At 51.2% G+C, this 13,419-nt stretch overlaps 6 protein-coding genes across 6 annotated transcripts; 3 read left to right on the plus strand and 3 right to left on the minus strand.

The window, feature by feature from the left end:
* Window positions 1–27: 27 nt before the first annotated feature.
* HO133_008327 (uncharacterized protein) lies at window positions 28–1,113 on the minus strand (the record flags this gene model as incomplete). The annotated part of the gene is given in 3 exon segments (XM_037299194.1): window positions 28–249; window positions 264–593; window positions 973–1,113. The coding sequence occupies 3 exon segments, from the start codon at window positions 1,111–1,113 to the stop codon at window positions 28–30; spliced, it is 693 nt and encodes a 230-aa protein (XP_037155195.1).
* Window positions 1,114–2,467: 1,354 nt separating this feature from the next.
* On the plus strand, window positions 2,468–5,642 carry HO133_008328 (uncharacterized protein; the record flags this gene model as incomplete). The annotated part of the gene is made up of 2 exons (XM_037299195.1): window positions 2,468–2,592; window positions 3,095–5,642. 2 exons carry the CDS (start codon window positions 2,468–2,470, stop codon window positions 5,640–5,642), a joined length of 2,673 nt encoding a protein of 890 aa, XP_037155196.1.
* Window positions 5,643–6,484: 842 nt separating this feature from the next.
* HO133_008329 (uncharacterized protein) lies at window positions 6,485–9,094 on the minus strand (the record flags this gene model as incomplete). Its single annotated transcript, XM_037299196.1, has 3 exons — window positions 6,485–8,490; window positions 8,543–8,935; window positions 8,986–9,094. 3 exons carry the CDS (start codon window positions 9,092–9,094, stop codon window positions 6,485–6,487), a joined length of 2,508 nt encoding a protein of 835 aa, XP_037155197.1.
* Window positions 9,095–9,752: 658 nt separating this feature from the next.
* Window positions 9,753–10,151, plus strand: HO133_008330 (uncharacterized protein; the record flags this gene model as incomplete). Its single annotated transcript, XM_037299197.1, has 1 exon — window positions 9,753–10,151. One exon carries the CDS (start codon window positions 9,753–9,755, stop codon window positions 10,149–10,151), a length of 399 nt encoding a protein of 132 aa, XP_037155198.1.
* A 384-nt stretch (window positions 10,152–10,535) lies between these two features.
* Window positions 10,536–11,633, minus strand: HO133_008331 (uncharacterized protein; the record flags this gene model as incomplete). Its single annotated transcript, XM_037299198.1, has 2 exons — window positions 10,536–10,590; window positions 10,642–11,633. 2 exons carry the CDS (start codon window positions 11,631–11,633, stop codon window positions 10,536–10,538), a joined length of 1,047 nt encoding a protein of 348 aa, XP_037155199.1.
* Window positions 11,634–11,997: 364 nt separating this feature from the next.
* Window positions 11,998–13,402, plus strand: HO133_008332 (uncharacterized protein; the record flags this gene model as incomplete). Its single annotated transcript, XM_037299199.1, has 5 exons — window positions 11,998–12,139; window positions 12,195–12,226; window positions 12,281–12,344; window positions 12,393–12,410; window positions 12,840–13,402. The coding sequence occupies 5 exons, from the start codon at window positions 11,998–12,000 to the stop codon at window positions 13,400–13,402; spliced, it is 819 nt and encodes a 272-aa protein (XP_037155200.1).
* Between the last annotated feature and the right edge of the window lie 17 nt (window positions 13,403–13,419).

Raw genomic sequence — 13,419 nt, forward strand, 5'->3', positions numbered from 1 at the left:
TCCTGGGATACCATCGAGCCGAATCTCTTATCCCATCCACAGCTCGAAAACAGAGCGGCCATTTTCGAGCAACTTAAAGTGTTCGGCAACTTGAGGGTCCGCAAGAGCCAACTCAATAGGATATGCGGTGCGGTAAATGGCGTATCCGCTGCCCTTCGCATCAACCTGCTCCCCCATCGTCAAAATGTATGACTTCGTGCCCGCGCCGTCAGCAGCAACCACAAGGTCGGCTTCAAGCTTGCCCCCGCCCTGAACGACGACACCGCTTTTCTGGCTGCCGCATCCTCGAGATACTCGATCACACGCTGGCCATACTCGACCTCAATGCCAACTTTGCGTGCTTGGGCCAACAACAACTGGTGGAATTCGGGCCGGTGATGTCTATATATCCTTTGCGGGATGTTCGCTCTCTCGTCAAGTTCTAAGTCATCTGTGAAGATTGGTTTCGGCCCAAGGATGCGCTCTCTAGTGTGTTTGTGATACGAGACCCAAGGATCGTAGCTGATCTCTTCATTCTCTTTGGCGGCCCGGGGCCAATTGCGAAAGACCTTAATGGCGCTGGGTCCAATGGTCAAGAAATCGCCTAGGAGTCTCTGATCAGTCGCGCAAAATGTCGACGCTCGATCACTGAATTATGAGCCAAGTACACGAACACGCCATGCTAGCTTCAGATGCTCTTTCCGCGATGCAAATTTCATGGCCTTTACGCCAACATTCGAGCTATAATGATATTCGTGTCAGCATTACTTAAAGGGGCGATCTAGACCAATCTCAAAAGTAGAGAAAAGGATTGATGATGTCTATTCTCTGCTTCAGACGGGTCTGATGCCGCAGAACAACCCGGCACCACAAGTCCTCGAGCAAGTAGGCGTCCTCGTCCAACCGGTCGAGCCCTCGCCTGTAGACTCAGGTTTAGGATACCCAATCAATTTTAGTTCAACACCTCAAGGCAAAAAACCCTCCAGTACGTACACCGAAGCGATTATTTTCTATTTGGTACTGCAGGATGTGTCGTATGATGCTCTTGTTGTTCCCAAGATCTGTCTCATCACTAGGATTCTTGACCCGAAGCGGTGCTAATTGCGAAATCTCCACAGGTCGAGCAGATGTCATTCCAGGATGCCGAAGAGCTCATAAAAACGTTCAAAACGGACTATGCAAGTTTTCCTTTCGTGTTACTACCAAAATTTACTATGGATTCATTTCGACGTGAAAGGCCTTTTCTGCTACTGTCCGTCCTCACAATTGCTTCGAGGAAGCAATGCGATTTGCAAGAATCGCTTGAACGGGAGTTTCGAGAAGTCCTCAGGTATGAACATTGCCGAGTAGTCCTTTCCAATTCATGAGTTGGATATGAATAGTGAGCCGTTTTGGGGGGGCGCCAAGGGGTTTCCCATCGCCGTGCTCCCCAGACTTGTTTCATTACTCGAATTTGTGTGATGAGAAAGGAGAGCTGACCCCAAGATATTCATTAGCACCAAGGTGATAGTCAAAGGAGCAAAAGGTCTAGACTGCTTCAGGGATTGTTGATCTACCTGGCTTGGTACCATTTTCACTTCAAGCTACAGGGCGGACACAAAATGCTTGTCCAGATAGCTGTAGCTGTGACCATTGAGTTGGATCTCCGAAGACCTGGACAGTCTGCCCCCGAAGTGAAAAGAGCGTTTGTAGGAATGTCTTGTCTGTCATCTTGCCTCTCCATGGTAAACAGAAAGCCTGTCATTATGAGGTACAACGATCAGGTTGGGGAGTGTTGCCGGTCACTAGCCACTGGGAGTGGAACGCCATCAGATACTCAACTCATCCATTTCGTCGAATTGCAGAGACTCGCCGAGGAAACGGCACTTGTCTTTGGGGATGACCCAATGAACGATGAAAGGCCATGGATTGGATCGGAATGGGCGGACCTGTTAGTCAAGGCTTTCAAGTCTCGATTGCAATACTTGCGGGGTTTATTCCCACGAGACGGGGTCTGTTTACCGTCAATTCCTGTTAGCGTACGACAGTACTTGTATTCATCTGCACCAAGTCTCCCTGCATGTCTCCCCAGACAAGAGCCCATCAACAAGTTCAGACATCAACCTACACAAACATTCTGGCGCCCGAATGAGTTTACTAACAGACTGCCTCGATGCCACAAAATCCTTCCGAGACAGATATCTCCAGCAATCTCCAGACATAATCGAGCAAGACTCAATGTTGGAGAAAATTTCAGTCGCACACGCCAGTTATCGTCCTAATTAAGCTCGCGTTCTGCACAAATCCAGGTCCTGATCCGTTTCCCTTACGGCAAGCTTGTAAGGTGCCCTATTACTTGGATGCTTCGGGTGCACACGTTGGCAGCATCAGCGTCACGTCGGCGCATGCAGAACATCACGACTCTTTTCACAAGTTCAAAGTGATTACCGAACGAGTAAAGGCTTGGTACGAGCGTGCGAAATTGTTAGAATCGACTACCTTCTCCAAAATGAAGCCATCCGAATTGAAAGAATCTTTACAGCTGGCGGAGATTACGAAGGATGAGGAGCGACTAATAAATTTTGACATTAGAAGTATAGATTTCTTGTTCGTGGAAGGGAACGAGTTCTGGAAGTGCGCGTGATTTCCTGGACCTCAACGAGCGAACCGAAGGCTCTGAATCCCATGGAGAGCAAACATTGTGGCCGTCAGCAGACACGGCTGTTTGCGAGTTTGAATCCGGGTTGTGGTTGGGCTGAATGAGCGAAATGTGGTATAATCAAATCGAAGAATGGAATATATTGATGGTTCAGGGTAGCCCTTTTTGCTAAGAGTATTGACAGTCTTTTCAGGTTGAAGCAACGAAACCTGATACAGGAGTCAAGATATGGAAAAAGAAGAGTCTGATTTGTAAAATTCCACTACCTGTATGTATGTTAGACGATGCCGTCACGAACCGAGAAAGCCTACCGTACCTTATTTTGTAGCGCGCTAGTCTTTAGTCTGTTGCTAGGGTTGGTTCCCGCAGCTCTGCGCGCCGTCGATACCACTGGTGACACCACCATAAGGCAAATGCATCGTTAATAGCTGCTTCATGATCTCATCGAATATCTTGGTCTAAGGCGATTTTGTGCAGAACCGCCACCAAAGATGAGATGGTCTGCTCCCCACAAAGCTACTCCACGACCCCTACACGACATGGCGCAGCAGCGATGAGCTCCGAGAAGCAGAATGGCATCGTCAACCGCGGGCCCATAGCGAACACCACCACACAATCACCCAGGTGGGCGGGAATTGACAATGGTACAACAAGGATCGCAGCATCTTTGGCCTCCAATGGATCCTCTACCCGTCGAAGAGAGGCTCGAATGGATGAACTAGGCGTCGAGAACGGACACTCGCCCGAAGATGTCGCAACACCAGTCAAGGCTTTCTTGAGCTCCAACATAACACCTCGGTCAGGTTCCAGAAAGGCAAGAGTTGAAAGCGCGTCGTCAACGCCGAATAGAACTTCAAGTGGGACCCCCAGCACTACAAGACCGGTCTCTTCCATCGAGAGGCGTGATAAAACCCCAGAGGGTTCGCGGGCTACAAGTGGGCTGGGGCTAAGGATTTCAACTTCTGGGCGGAGGTCAAGAGCATCAAGTGTGATCAGCGATGGATTGGGGTCCTCGATCTCGCCCCGGCCACCTCTGTTGGAGCGAAAAGGTTCAGCAACGAGGACGACTAGCCCAGAGAGCTCGCCAATGTTTGTGTATGCGAACGACGTCAAAGCGAGTATGCCATCAAAGCCTACAGCGGGTAGATCATTGTCAAAAGGGCCATTGCCAGGATACGGGCAGTCCAAGGACGGGAACATCTCAAATGGAAGGGATTCATCTATGAGCAACAGCCCTACCCTCGACGAGCAAAAGCCTAAGTTTTTCTACGCCAATGATCCCTCCAATGATTCAAAACCGCCTCCTCGGCTTTCCAACGGTGTCTCCTCTCACAGGCCACCACTTCAGACCATCTACAGCGCGCACACGGCCTCAAGCCCTCCAAGGGCGGCTTCGCCACTCAAAGAGGAATTTCTGCCTCGCAAGTCTTCTGTCAACAAGCCTTCGCCTCGACGCCATACTCGGTTGGTCTCAAACGGTGGCACTGAGATCAAGCCATCAGAGACAACTTCTGGCATTACGAACATTGCGCGGAGAGCTAGCACCAATTCACCCAGACAATCACCCAGAGAAGCTCGTGTCAGTTCACATTCGAGGTCCTCCAGCGCACAGTCAGCTGGGCCAAGCCCGCGTCGAAGATCAAGCGTAGTCCTTTCGAACATGAGTCCAGTAGCAGCTGAACGGACTAGAACTACTTCTATCGTCGGGTCGAATGGCGCACTACCACACAGTGTGAATCCTCCAGCTGCCGTCCAAGAACTCCCTTCGACTCAGCTCCCAGCGCACCCACAGAGCCCAACAAGACCCTCAGCTGTTGGCCAGAGCAAGATTGACCAGATGAACGAGCTAGCTGCCAAGGCTCGCCGTGAACGAAAGGTCCTCGATCTCGAAATCAGCAACTCATCTCTCTTGGCTATCAACCGCGCCCTTGAGCGCGAGATGCGCAAGCAGAACGCCGAGCTGCGTCGTTACCGCCGGCTCAGCCGTTCTGGACGCCTGTCGGTGGCGCCTGCGTCAAAGTCTGCCTCTAGGAAGATGTCTTTCTTGTCCGAAAGCGCTGATGATTCAGCCGGTGAGACGTCGCCACTAGACTCTGACAACGGAGAAAACGACCATGAAGACACCTTATCCGACATCTCTCCCCCCTCCGGCGCCAGCTCGCGCCCTTCTTCCCCCACATCCCGAGCAGGCCGCACTCGCTTTCAAGACCCCAAGCGGCCCGAACTTGACCTCGCCACCCAACGCGCCCTCCTCCTCGACGGCCAAATACTCAACCAATCAATAAAACGCTGTCTCGCGCAAACCGAATCCCTCATAGCCTCCGGCAAAACAGCGCTCGAATACCAAGCCCGAGCCCCAACACCTGAAAATCTTGGCGCTCGAGTTTTAACGCCCGACGACACTGAAGAGGCAATGTTCGGACAAGGTCAGGGATTATTAAGCCCGAGTTCATGGACCGGCGGCAATCCATTCGAGCGAAGTCTAGGAACACTAGGTGGTGGATTAGAGACGCCTGATTATTCGAAATGGGGGCCTTCCACGGAGGTGCAAACGCCCTTTGCAGAGATTGGCGACCTCATGGCGTCAGATGAGCTTGACGGGGCTACAGCAATGGACATCTTGGACGTCTCCGAGAAGAACGAGGATTATGGCATTGATGCAGCAGCAACGGACCTTCTTGACGGAGAAGGAAACCTCGACGGCAAGCCCAACCTCAATGAACGCCGTAGCGATGGCGAAATCTCTCTCGATGGCATAGACGACAGCCTTGATAGCTCATCCCCTGACGACGAACCTTACCAGCACGACTCGCCATCACGAGAAGGTCCACCTCTGCAACCGCCCTCTGAAGAAGAAGACTTTTCTCGTCCATCGAGCCCATCTAGAATACTGAACGCCATGAGACCTCCTGATACCAAGTCCGACATACCTGGAAATGTCCCTGGAAATAGGGGTAGCATGCAAAATCTCGGGCATTATCTGCAGGCGTTTTCGATCTTTGGGGCAGGGCAATCGCAGGCTTGAGGGAAGGAAGTGTGTGGGTGGATTGGTGGATATAAGGCAGGGGAGGAATTCGCATAGTGATGGTGTTCCAGAGGATTAACGGTGCTACCTTTGCTTTGGAGATACCCTTTTGATGTCATGTTTTGTACTTAGGTGTTCGGCTCCTGCTACTCTTCACTCTCCGAGATGAGATACCCAATGTACTCTACCCTTCACCGTTGACATGCCACTAGCGGCTTCATTTCTATTCCTCAAAATCGTGCAAAGGCATCAATTCAATATGCCAGAATCTTGAGGACGCTATACCGCTCTCCCTTCGAACTGTCACTTTCTGCCACCATGCCCTGCGGGCACGATGCTGAAAAGTACTTTAAACACGAAGCCGATAGTATGTCATAGGCTAGCGTTCAACTGACAGGTCGCAAGGTCTCTCATGTTCAACAACAAGAATGGATAAGGGTTTATGGAGCACGAAATTGGCCAGGTACGATTCAAAGCAAGACTTTTGATTCTGGACCTAATCTGCATACCGACGTGAGCACCTAAAGACAACATACCGCAGGAAACACCGCATAAAAGCATTGATTGACAATCTAACGTCCCCGGATACTACCACTTCCACCTTCTCAATATTTTCCTCGTATTGCATATTCATTCTGGGGAAACTGTGTTGCATGTATTCAATTTTTTTTACTGGTCTCCGCCTTACTGCCTCTTCACCTGCTCCATCGTATGGGCTGTCGTTTTGGTGCATTTCCCGCTTGCTGGTCGTAATATTCGCGGCATAGCTTCACCTAATGCGTTCATCGGTGTTTGTTCAATACCATCGATGACGTGATGTTGTTTCCAAGGATCATCACCCTTTACGAAGGTGTCCACAGTCGTCCTCTGCCACGTGCCGATGCTCTGGTTGATCCCGACTTCAACACGTAGTCCACATCGTTGATCGACGGTCTTGGCTCGATAGATTCAGGCTCTGGCGAAGACTGTTTGGGTTGAGTTCGAGGCATGGTCGTCCTAGGCACGAAGTCCCTTGGCACAAATTCCGCGGCCTCGAAGACTTTGGGCCTTGGTGCTCGGGGCTTGGACTCTCGCACTGGCCTTGGCGGTCTGGACACGAACTCACTCGCCTCATAGACTCTGGGTTGGGGGCCATTGGGCTTCAATTGGGCGTTTGGCAAGGCAGAGCTGGTCACACAGTCTGTGGGTTCATAGACACCAGGCTGAAATTCGTTGGTTTCGAACTGTGCTGTTGAAAAGATGGTCTGAGGAACAAGGTCCGTAGGCTCTGTTATTCGAGACTCAGGAAACTGTGACTTCGAGAGTTTTGCTGCCGTGGGAGTTCCAGACTCAACAACTGTAAGCATCACTTCTTCAGCCTTGGGAGCTGGGGCTCTTCGAGGACTTGTACGTGATGCTTGACGTCGATGATTTGGAGCATCTTTCAGTGCCGGCCCATGAATAGGAGTTAGACGTCGTGAACTCTCTTGGGGAGCATTATGCGGTGGGCTCGTACGGGCAGGCTGCCGAGGTAAATTGCGAGGTACCTGGCCTGTTTGAGTATTTTGGATATGGGCTCGGATTCGATGATTAGAATGGCCATTGGGATTGTGTGGAGGTCGAGGGCTTGGATTGAGACTGACGCGAAAGTCTCGCCCAAAAGCATCCGGGTCAATGACTGTAGGAGAATTGACAGGTTGCTGATGAGCCTGGCCAACAGTTGATGGATTTGGACTGTGTCTCGCTGCTTTCCCTTTCGTTTGAGGTTTGACCAACGATTTCTGTGGACTCTGCCCGGCAGGCTTCTGCTGAGATTGTTCCTTTGGTGTTGAAGGTCGTGAACTTTGCTGGGGAGGTTTCTGTTGGGCAGAGAGGCGCTTCGGCTGGGGTATGAAGACAACTACCTCTTCATCGCTATCTTCCGGCTCTTGTGCGGCTTCCAATACTGACGTCGAGTGGGTAGAAGTGAGCTTTAACGGAGAAGTGTCACTAATGGTCTGGACTTCCTGGACGCGCTGAACAGGTCCCACACTCTGAGGCTGAGGCAAGGGACTCTCTGGCGGCGAGCGCATTACAGAGGGTTCCGGGGCCGGCTGGTTGGCTAGGTTGGTTTGGCTTTCGACACCGTCGAGGTTGATGCCAGTGCCTGATTCGCCTAGGTGCTTCTCGAGATCCTGCTGGATGATGCTGTCTACGAGGCTCTTGATAGATTCGACGCTCTTGGCAGGCTTATTTGAGAGATGTTCTGCTGTCAACGTGGGGGCTGTCTCCACCAATAGGTCCTGCTCTCTGACCTTGTCCTCACGACGATCGCCATCTACCAAGGACTTCTTCTCACCCCGCTCGAGACTCTGCTTCTCAAGGTCCTGCTCATGCACGATGCTGCTGGCATCAGTGTTTGCGGTCCCTTCGCTGGAGACCGAGTTGTCCATGGCATCCTCATCTTTAGACAGATCTTCATTTGCATTCTCTGAAACGCCATTCTCTCCACTAGTCTCTTCGGCATCTTTGGTGGCAAGGGTAGCACTCTTCTGCTGTACGCCAAATTCTTGCTCAAGGTCCCCAAAGGTGTCGAGATCAGTCCTGCTCGTCTTGCATGCGATTGTAGCGGCAACTTCTTTGGGCGAACGAGCAATGATGTTGAGCTTCTGAGCAACAGAACATGTCTCAGACTGGTCGCTCAGGAGGAACAGCTGATTGGCATCATTGCGTTCGATGCTCTCGTGCAGGCGCCAAAGGGCACAGCTCATCAATGGGCGCAACCCTCCTGGAACATCCTTTGCCGATATCTTTGGAGCGTCCTTCTTGACCTTCCATGGGGATGTCTCGCTCCCAGCGGTTCTAGCTACCAGCTTTGGTTTCGTAGGCGCTGGGAAAGGACAATTAGCAATGTATCAATTCTGGATCTAGACTCTATTCACCTTTTGACATCGACTTCTCCGATACTCCATTGGCTAAGTTTTGCTTCCTTCGTAGCGCTTCTGCCCATGATGTAGGAGGGCCCTCAATAGCCTCCGGTTTGTCTTCTTCTACATCGAGATCTTTCCATGGCGTGTAATGTTCGTTTGGCTGTTGGAAACAAACAGCTTCATGGTTCTCGGTTTCCTGAAAGAACAGTCGCTGTTCTGAACCAGCGTCTTGGTCTTTCCTATGTTTCAGCCTTCCAAGATATTCCCGCGCCACAAGAGGATTGATGTCGAAGGCGGGGTGTTCCTTCTTGGGTGGCTTGCCCGAGGTCCGAGGTCGAGGGGCTTCTTGTGTTGTCGGCTTTGGCTCTACGGACTTTTGGTAGAGCTGCTCGACTTGTTCGATTGCTAGAGTGACTTAGTAAGGTTGAAGATTGTTGCGCTGGATGTTGACCCACTGCATGATGGCACGACGAGGCGTAGTCGACCGTCGTAGATCCACTTTTTGAGGTCTTGAATGTGGTCGACGAGTGTCTTGGCGTCTAGGACGCAGATTGGGGTCTCCATTTTTGGTAAAAGTGCAAAATGTAAGATGTGCTGTTTGGTCTCATCGAGACGGTATCATTGTTGATGTAGGCCCAGCCGAAGGACCTTTGTCAGTAATCAGTAAGAATGTCCTGCGGTGGTGTTCCTGACAGTGTTGTGCGAGCTAACGTTGCCCAGTACGTACCTAGGACAAGTGTTCCTTGCAAGTGAGCGCAGTTATACATGTTGAGTATACGATCCGGCCTCTCGATTTCTCAAGAGGCTCATGTGAGATACTTTCTCAAACATGAGGATTTGAAGAAAGTATGAACCGGGAAGAAGTTATGGGGTTGTTGAGGTGGTGGCATGTGAAGAGAAAGAGTCAGTGAAGTGCGAGGTTCTTCACAATGGAAAAATGTCCGGAGGCGGGAGCTAAGCCACTTCATCTCTTGGCATTTTGGCATTTTGCGCTAGTAATAAGCCAATTGAAAATCTGAGATCTCGCCCGACTGCCTTTTACACCTACCCATTTTTCGCCTGTCGCAGCTGAACCTGTCCATCGCCATGAAGCCGACCAACAGCTTCTGCTTGCCATCTTAGCTGCTCACTAAGATAAGATCAATTTTGAATCTGTTACTTCTAGATTGGGAGAGCATTGAAAAACGCCATAGCTCAAAAGGATATCGCTCCATCTGCCGCAATGGCCAAAGCTCCACCAGTCAAGAAGAGGAAGAGGGCTGAGCACGATGAAAACAATGTTACGGATGAGTTATCGGCTACGAATGCTGTCGAGAACTCTACGCAAGCGCAGGTTTCCGCTACCAGTACTGTAAGTGCTGGCAATGGCTTCGGAGAGGTTCATTTGACAGAAGAACCCTCAACGAGGAGTATATACGCTGGCGATTGTGTCGAAAGAAACGACGAGTTCTCTGGTAGAGGCCTACTGCCAATTAAGCACAAAAATGCTGTTGGGACTTCGTATGCTCAACCGGCTATATTTCCTGGACAGGTAATGCTTGACGAGCAAAGTCAAGACAAATTCCGAAAAGTACAGATTTTCTCATCGCAGAAGCTGCCCCAGCCATTCCTCGACAGATGACACAGCATCAGGTGCATAATGGCGCCCAAACACAGACTCGCAACAACCTCAGAATCGCAACAACCGATAGGGGGCCAACTATGGAAAGAAAAACTATTCCGAGTGTCCAGCCATTGTATACCAGCAATGTGTATGTAGCCATAGAAGATGTGAGAAGATGGACCTAATAGTTGAATTGGCCAAGCTGCCTGAAAAGACATGGGAGTACGCGCAAGCGACGGAAACCAGAGTTTCACTTGGTCAGAACGAATCGTTGAAGGTCATAAATGCTCTGCGTTCTTTTGGGCACTGCCCTAGCTATCAAGGGTATCGGACTCCAAGTTTGTATCCTGAAGGCCACCACTTCGCTTCAATCTATCGCACTGCCTCCGGCACGAATTTGATCTAAACCTCCTTGCTGATCAAACGGTCTCTCTCTGCGACACGCTGCGCCCATTCCCTGCTCATTGTCAGTGCTGAATTGGCGATGTGGGAACAATGATCTTCTTACGTCCAGCTGCCATCATATAATCTTCGGTCATTTGCATGGCCAAAGTCGGCCTCTCCGAGCGCAGCATCAATAACCGCTGCTGTTACACCTGTACCACAGCTACTAATGATCGGCCTTTCCGGATCGACTCCTTTCGACTCAAAGATTCGTCTCAGCTCGTCGCTCGGAAGGAGGGCGCCAGTCTTAGGATCGAGCAGCTCCGAGTGGGGGACACTCATGCTGCCTGGTATATGGCCGCTCGACAGTCCGGGCCTTGGTTCAGGTGCGGTACCCGCCCATCTCCCCTTGGGCCTCGCATCCAGTATCTGAATTCCTTCTGCTCCCTCCTTGCCATAATCCTTCGCGATATCTTTGACCTCGGCAAACTTCACTACTTTTTCTGGATCGACCTGGGGCGTCGGGTAGTGGCTCGGCTCCTCAACTACTGCCACCACCTCTCCGCTTTCTATGGGATAACCTTGCTCGACCCACAATCTGAAGTTGTTGAGAAGGTGGACGCTTGAATGACCGAAGACCTTGAACGTCCAACCCACACGAGGCGCACTGAATATTCCGAGCTCTTTTGAGTCGTAGATCACAACCTCATCATCCTTTCTAATTCCAATATCTTGCATGGCCTTAGCAAACCCTTCGGCTGTGGGCAGCATGTGTGGGTACTTTGAGTCATGATCTTTGACGGCGTCAAGGTCGAAGAAACGGGCAGAAGGGATTCGTTGCTGTTTGAATACGCTGTGGCCTGTACGACCTTTGGGATCATTGGGTAGAAACCAGGAAGCACACACTGGAACCACTCGTGGTGCTGTGGAGATCTTGGTAGGGACGTTCTTCGTCAAAGCATCGGCAAGCTCTTTCGGTGTGACGATATAAGATTCTAGAGACACATGACGACGTTGAGCCATCGAAGCTCGGCGGCGAGGGGCAGGAGAACAGAAGTTGAGGAGACCGTTGGAGAGCTTGATTGAAGGAAGTCGTGTGCGTGCTTGGAATGCCATGGTCAATGACACTCAATCGTTTCTCTCATACCCGAAATCAGTGCTGATTGTGCTGAATGAAAGGACAATAAAGAAAGAAAAGAAGTTCAGCTTCGCTGCGGCGTAGGTTGAAGAGCAGAAGAAAAGAGATTCGCATCAGCTTCCCCTCGGAGATAGCGCGCTAGCAAGGGTAGCTTCCTATCGCGATAACGCCCCCGTGCGACGATCTCGAAACACCAAAGCGTGATATACTGCAAATCATCATACGACACCACCCTGGCTCGCAAGCGTCAGCAGGTGTCCCTTTCTAGACTGTAACGCAGAGAGCTGTAGTGTGATCTTGGTCCACGCACCCTAGAGTCCGCATCCGCGAGAACAGCACGCCATGAAAGTCACTATCAAAGAATGGAACGCGGTGGCCTCTTGGCGATGGGATATGCCAGAGGATGATGTCTGTGGTATATGTCGAGTCCAGTTCGACGGCACATGTCCTACCTGCAAATACCCTGGCGACGATTGCACTCTGTGTAAGTTGTACTTCGAAATTCAGTCGAGTCCACTCAGGGCTAACGATGAATATAGTAATTGGCAAATGCGGACACTCGTTTCACATGGTATGAAGCTACTCGCATACACATGCTCTGACCCATGATTCTGAGCATTGGCAGCATTGCCTCCTCACCTGGATTCAGCAAGATTCATCCAAAGGACTTTGTCCGATGTGCAGACAAAGTATGGCTTGCTCTCCGCAAACACCAATAGAAGCTGACCACGATGCAGAGTTCGAGTGGAAGCAAAGTGGAGAATAGTCTTGAGATGCAGATATCTTCGCTGCGCCGAAGGACCTGCTTTTGGTTGATGGCATAGCGTTAGGCGTTGTTCAGTTTCGATACCCAAAATGGCATGGACGAGTAGAAAAGGAATCCAAAGCATGACTCAAAAGTCACATGTAGTTTTTTGTATCTATCAACAACGACACACCTAAAACATTTATATATAGCGTACGCGCAGCCTGCCTCTTCTGTTCTACTACTCTGCTCAATCATGTAGCGAGTAATCACCGAAGTCTCTACGCCCGCGTCATGTCATTCCTCCCCCTCTCCGCTCCACCAACCCGCCAAACCGTCACCCCACCCACCCTCCTGCCATCCCCCCTCCCCAACCCTTCAACCGAAGACCCAATAAACCACGACCACGACCACGATCATGACCGTGACCGGCAAACAGAATCCCCCGCCGTACTCCCGCCACCGAACTTCCAGCCCGTCTTCACGCTCCTCTCCAACACCGGCACCTCAACGACCCACCACCCAAACGTCTACTACGTATTCTCCGATGATGCGCCCGATGCGGATCCCATCACAGCGGCGGCTCTGCAAGTGCTCCATCCCGCCTCGGCGACCTCTTCGCCCACTGTGGACCTCCAAGGTGGGAATGCACAAGGCAGAAAGGAGCGGTATGTGCTGCTAGATATGGATGCCACAGGCACAAAAATTGAGTCGGCGCAAAGTATGTCTCCGGATTGGGCTGTCACGTCTACAGAGCTTGGACCAGCGCCTACATGGGACAGGGATGGGGAGGGAAAGCAGGAGGGGAAGGAGGCGAGAGGCTTGATGTTGAGGATTGAGGGAATGGAGCTTAGGAGGGAGGAGGAGGGAGTGGTGACAAAGCAAGGCGAGGAAACGAGGTTGGAAGAGTTGGTAGAGATCTATGAGAGGCAGATGGCGGAGCTGAGGAGAGTTGTTGATTCTGGACAAGGGATCAGAACGGGCGGAGAAAGTGGGAGATGAGCGCTTATATGTCTAAT

Source organism: Letharia lupina (genome assembly GCF_014066315.1).
Source record: "Letharia lupina isolate WasteWater1 chromosome Unknown contig_5, whole genome shotgun sequence".
In the NCBI taxonomy this organism is placed as follows: Eukaryota; Fungi; Ascomycota; class Lecanoromycetes; order Lecanorales; family Parmeliaceae; genus Letharia; species Letharia lupina.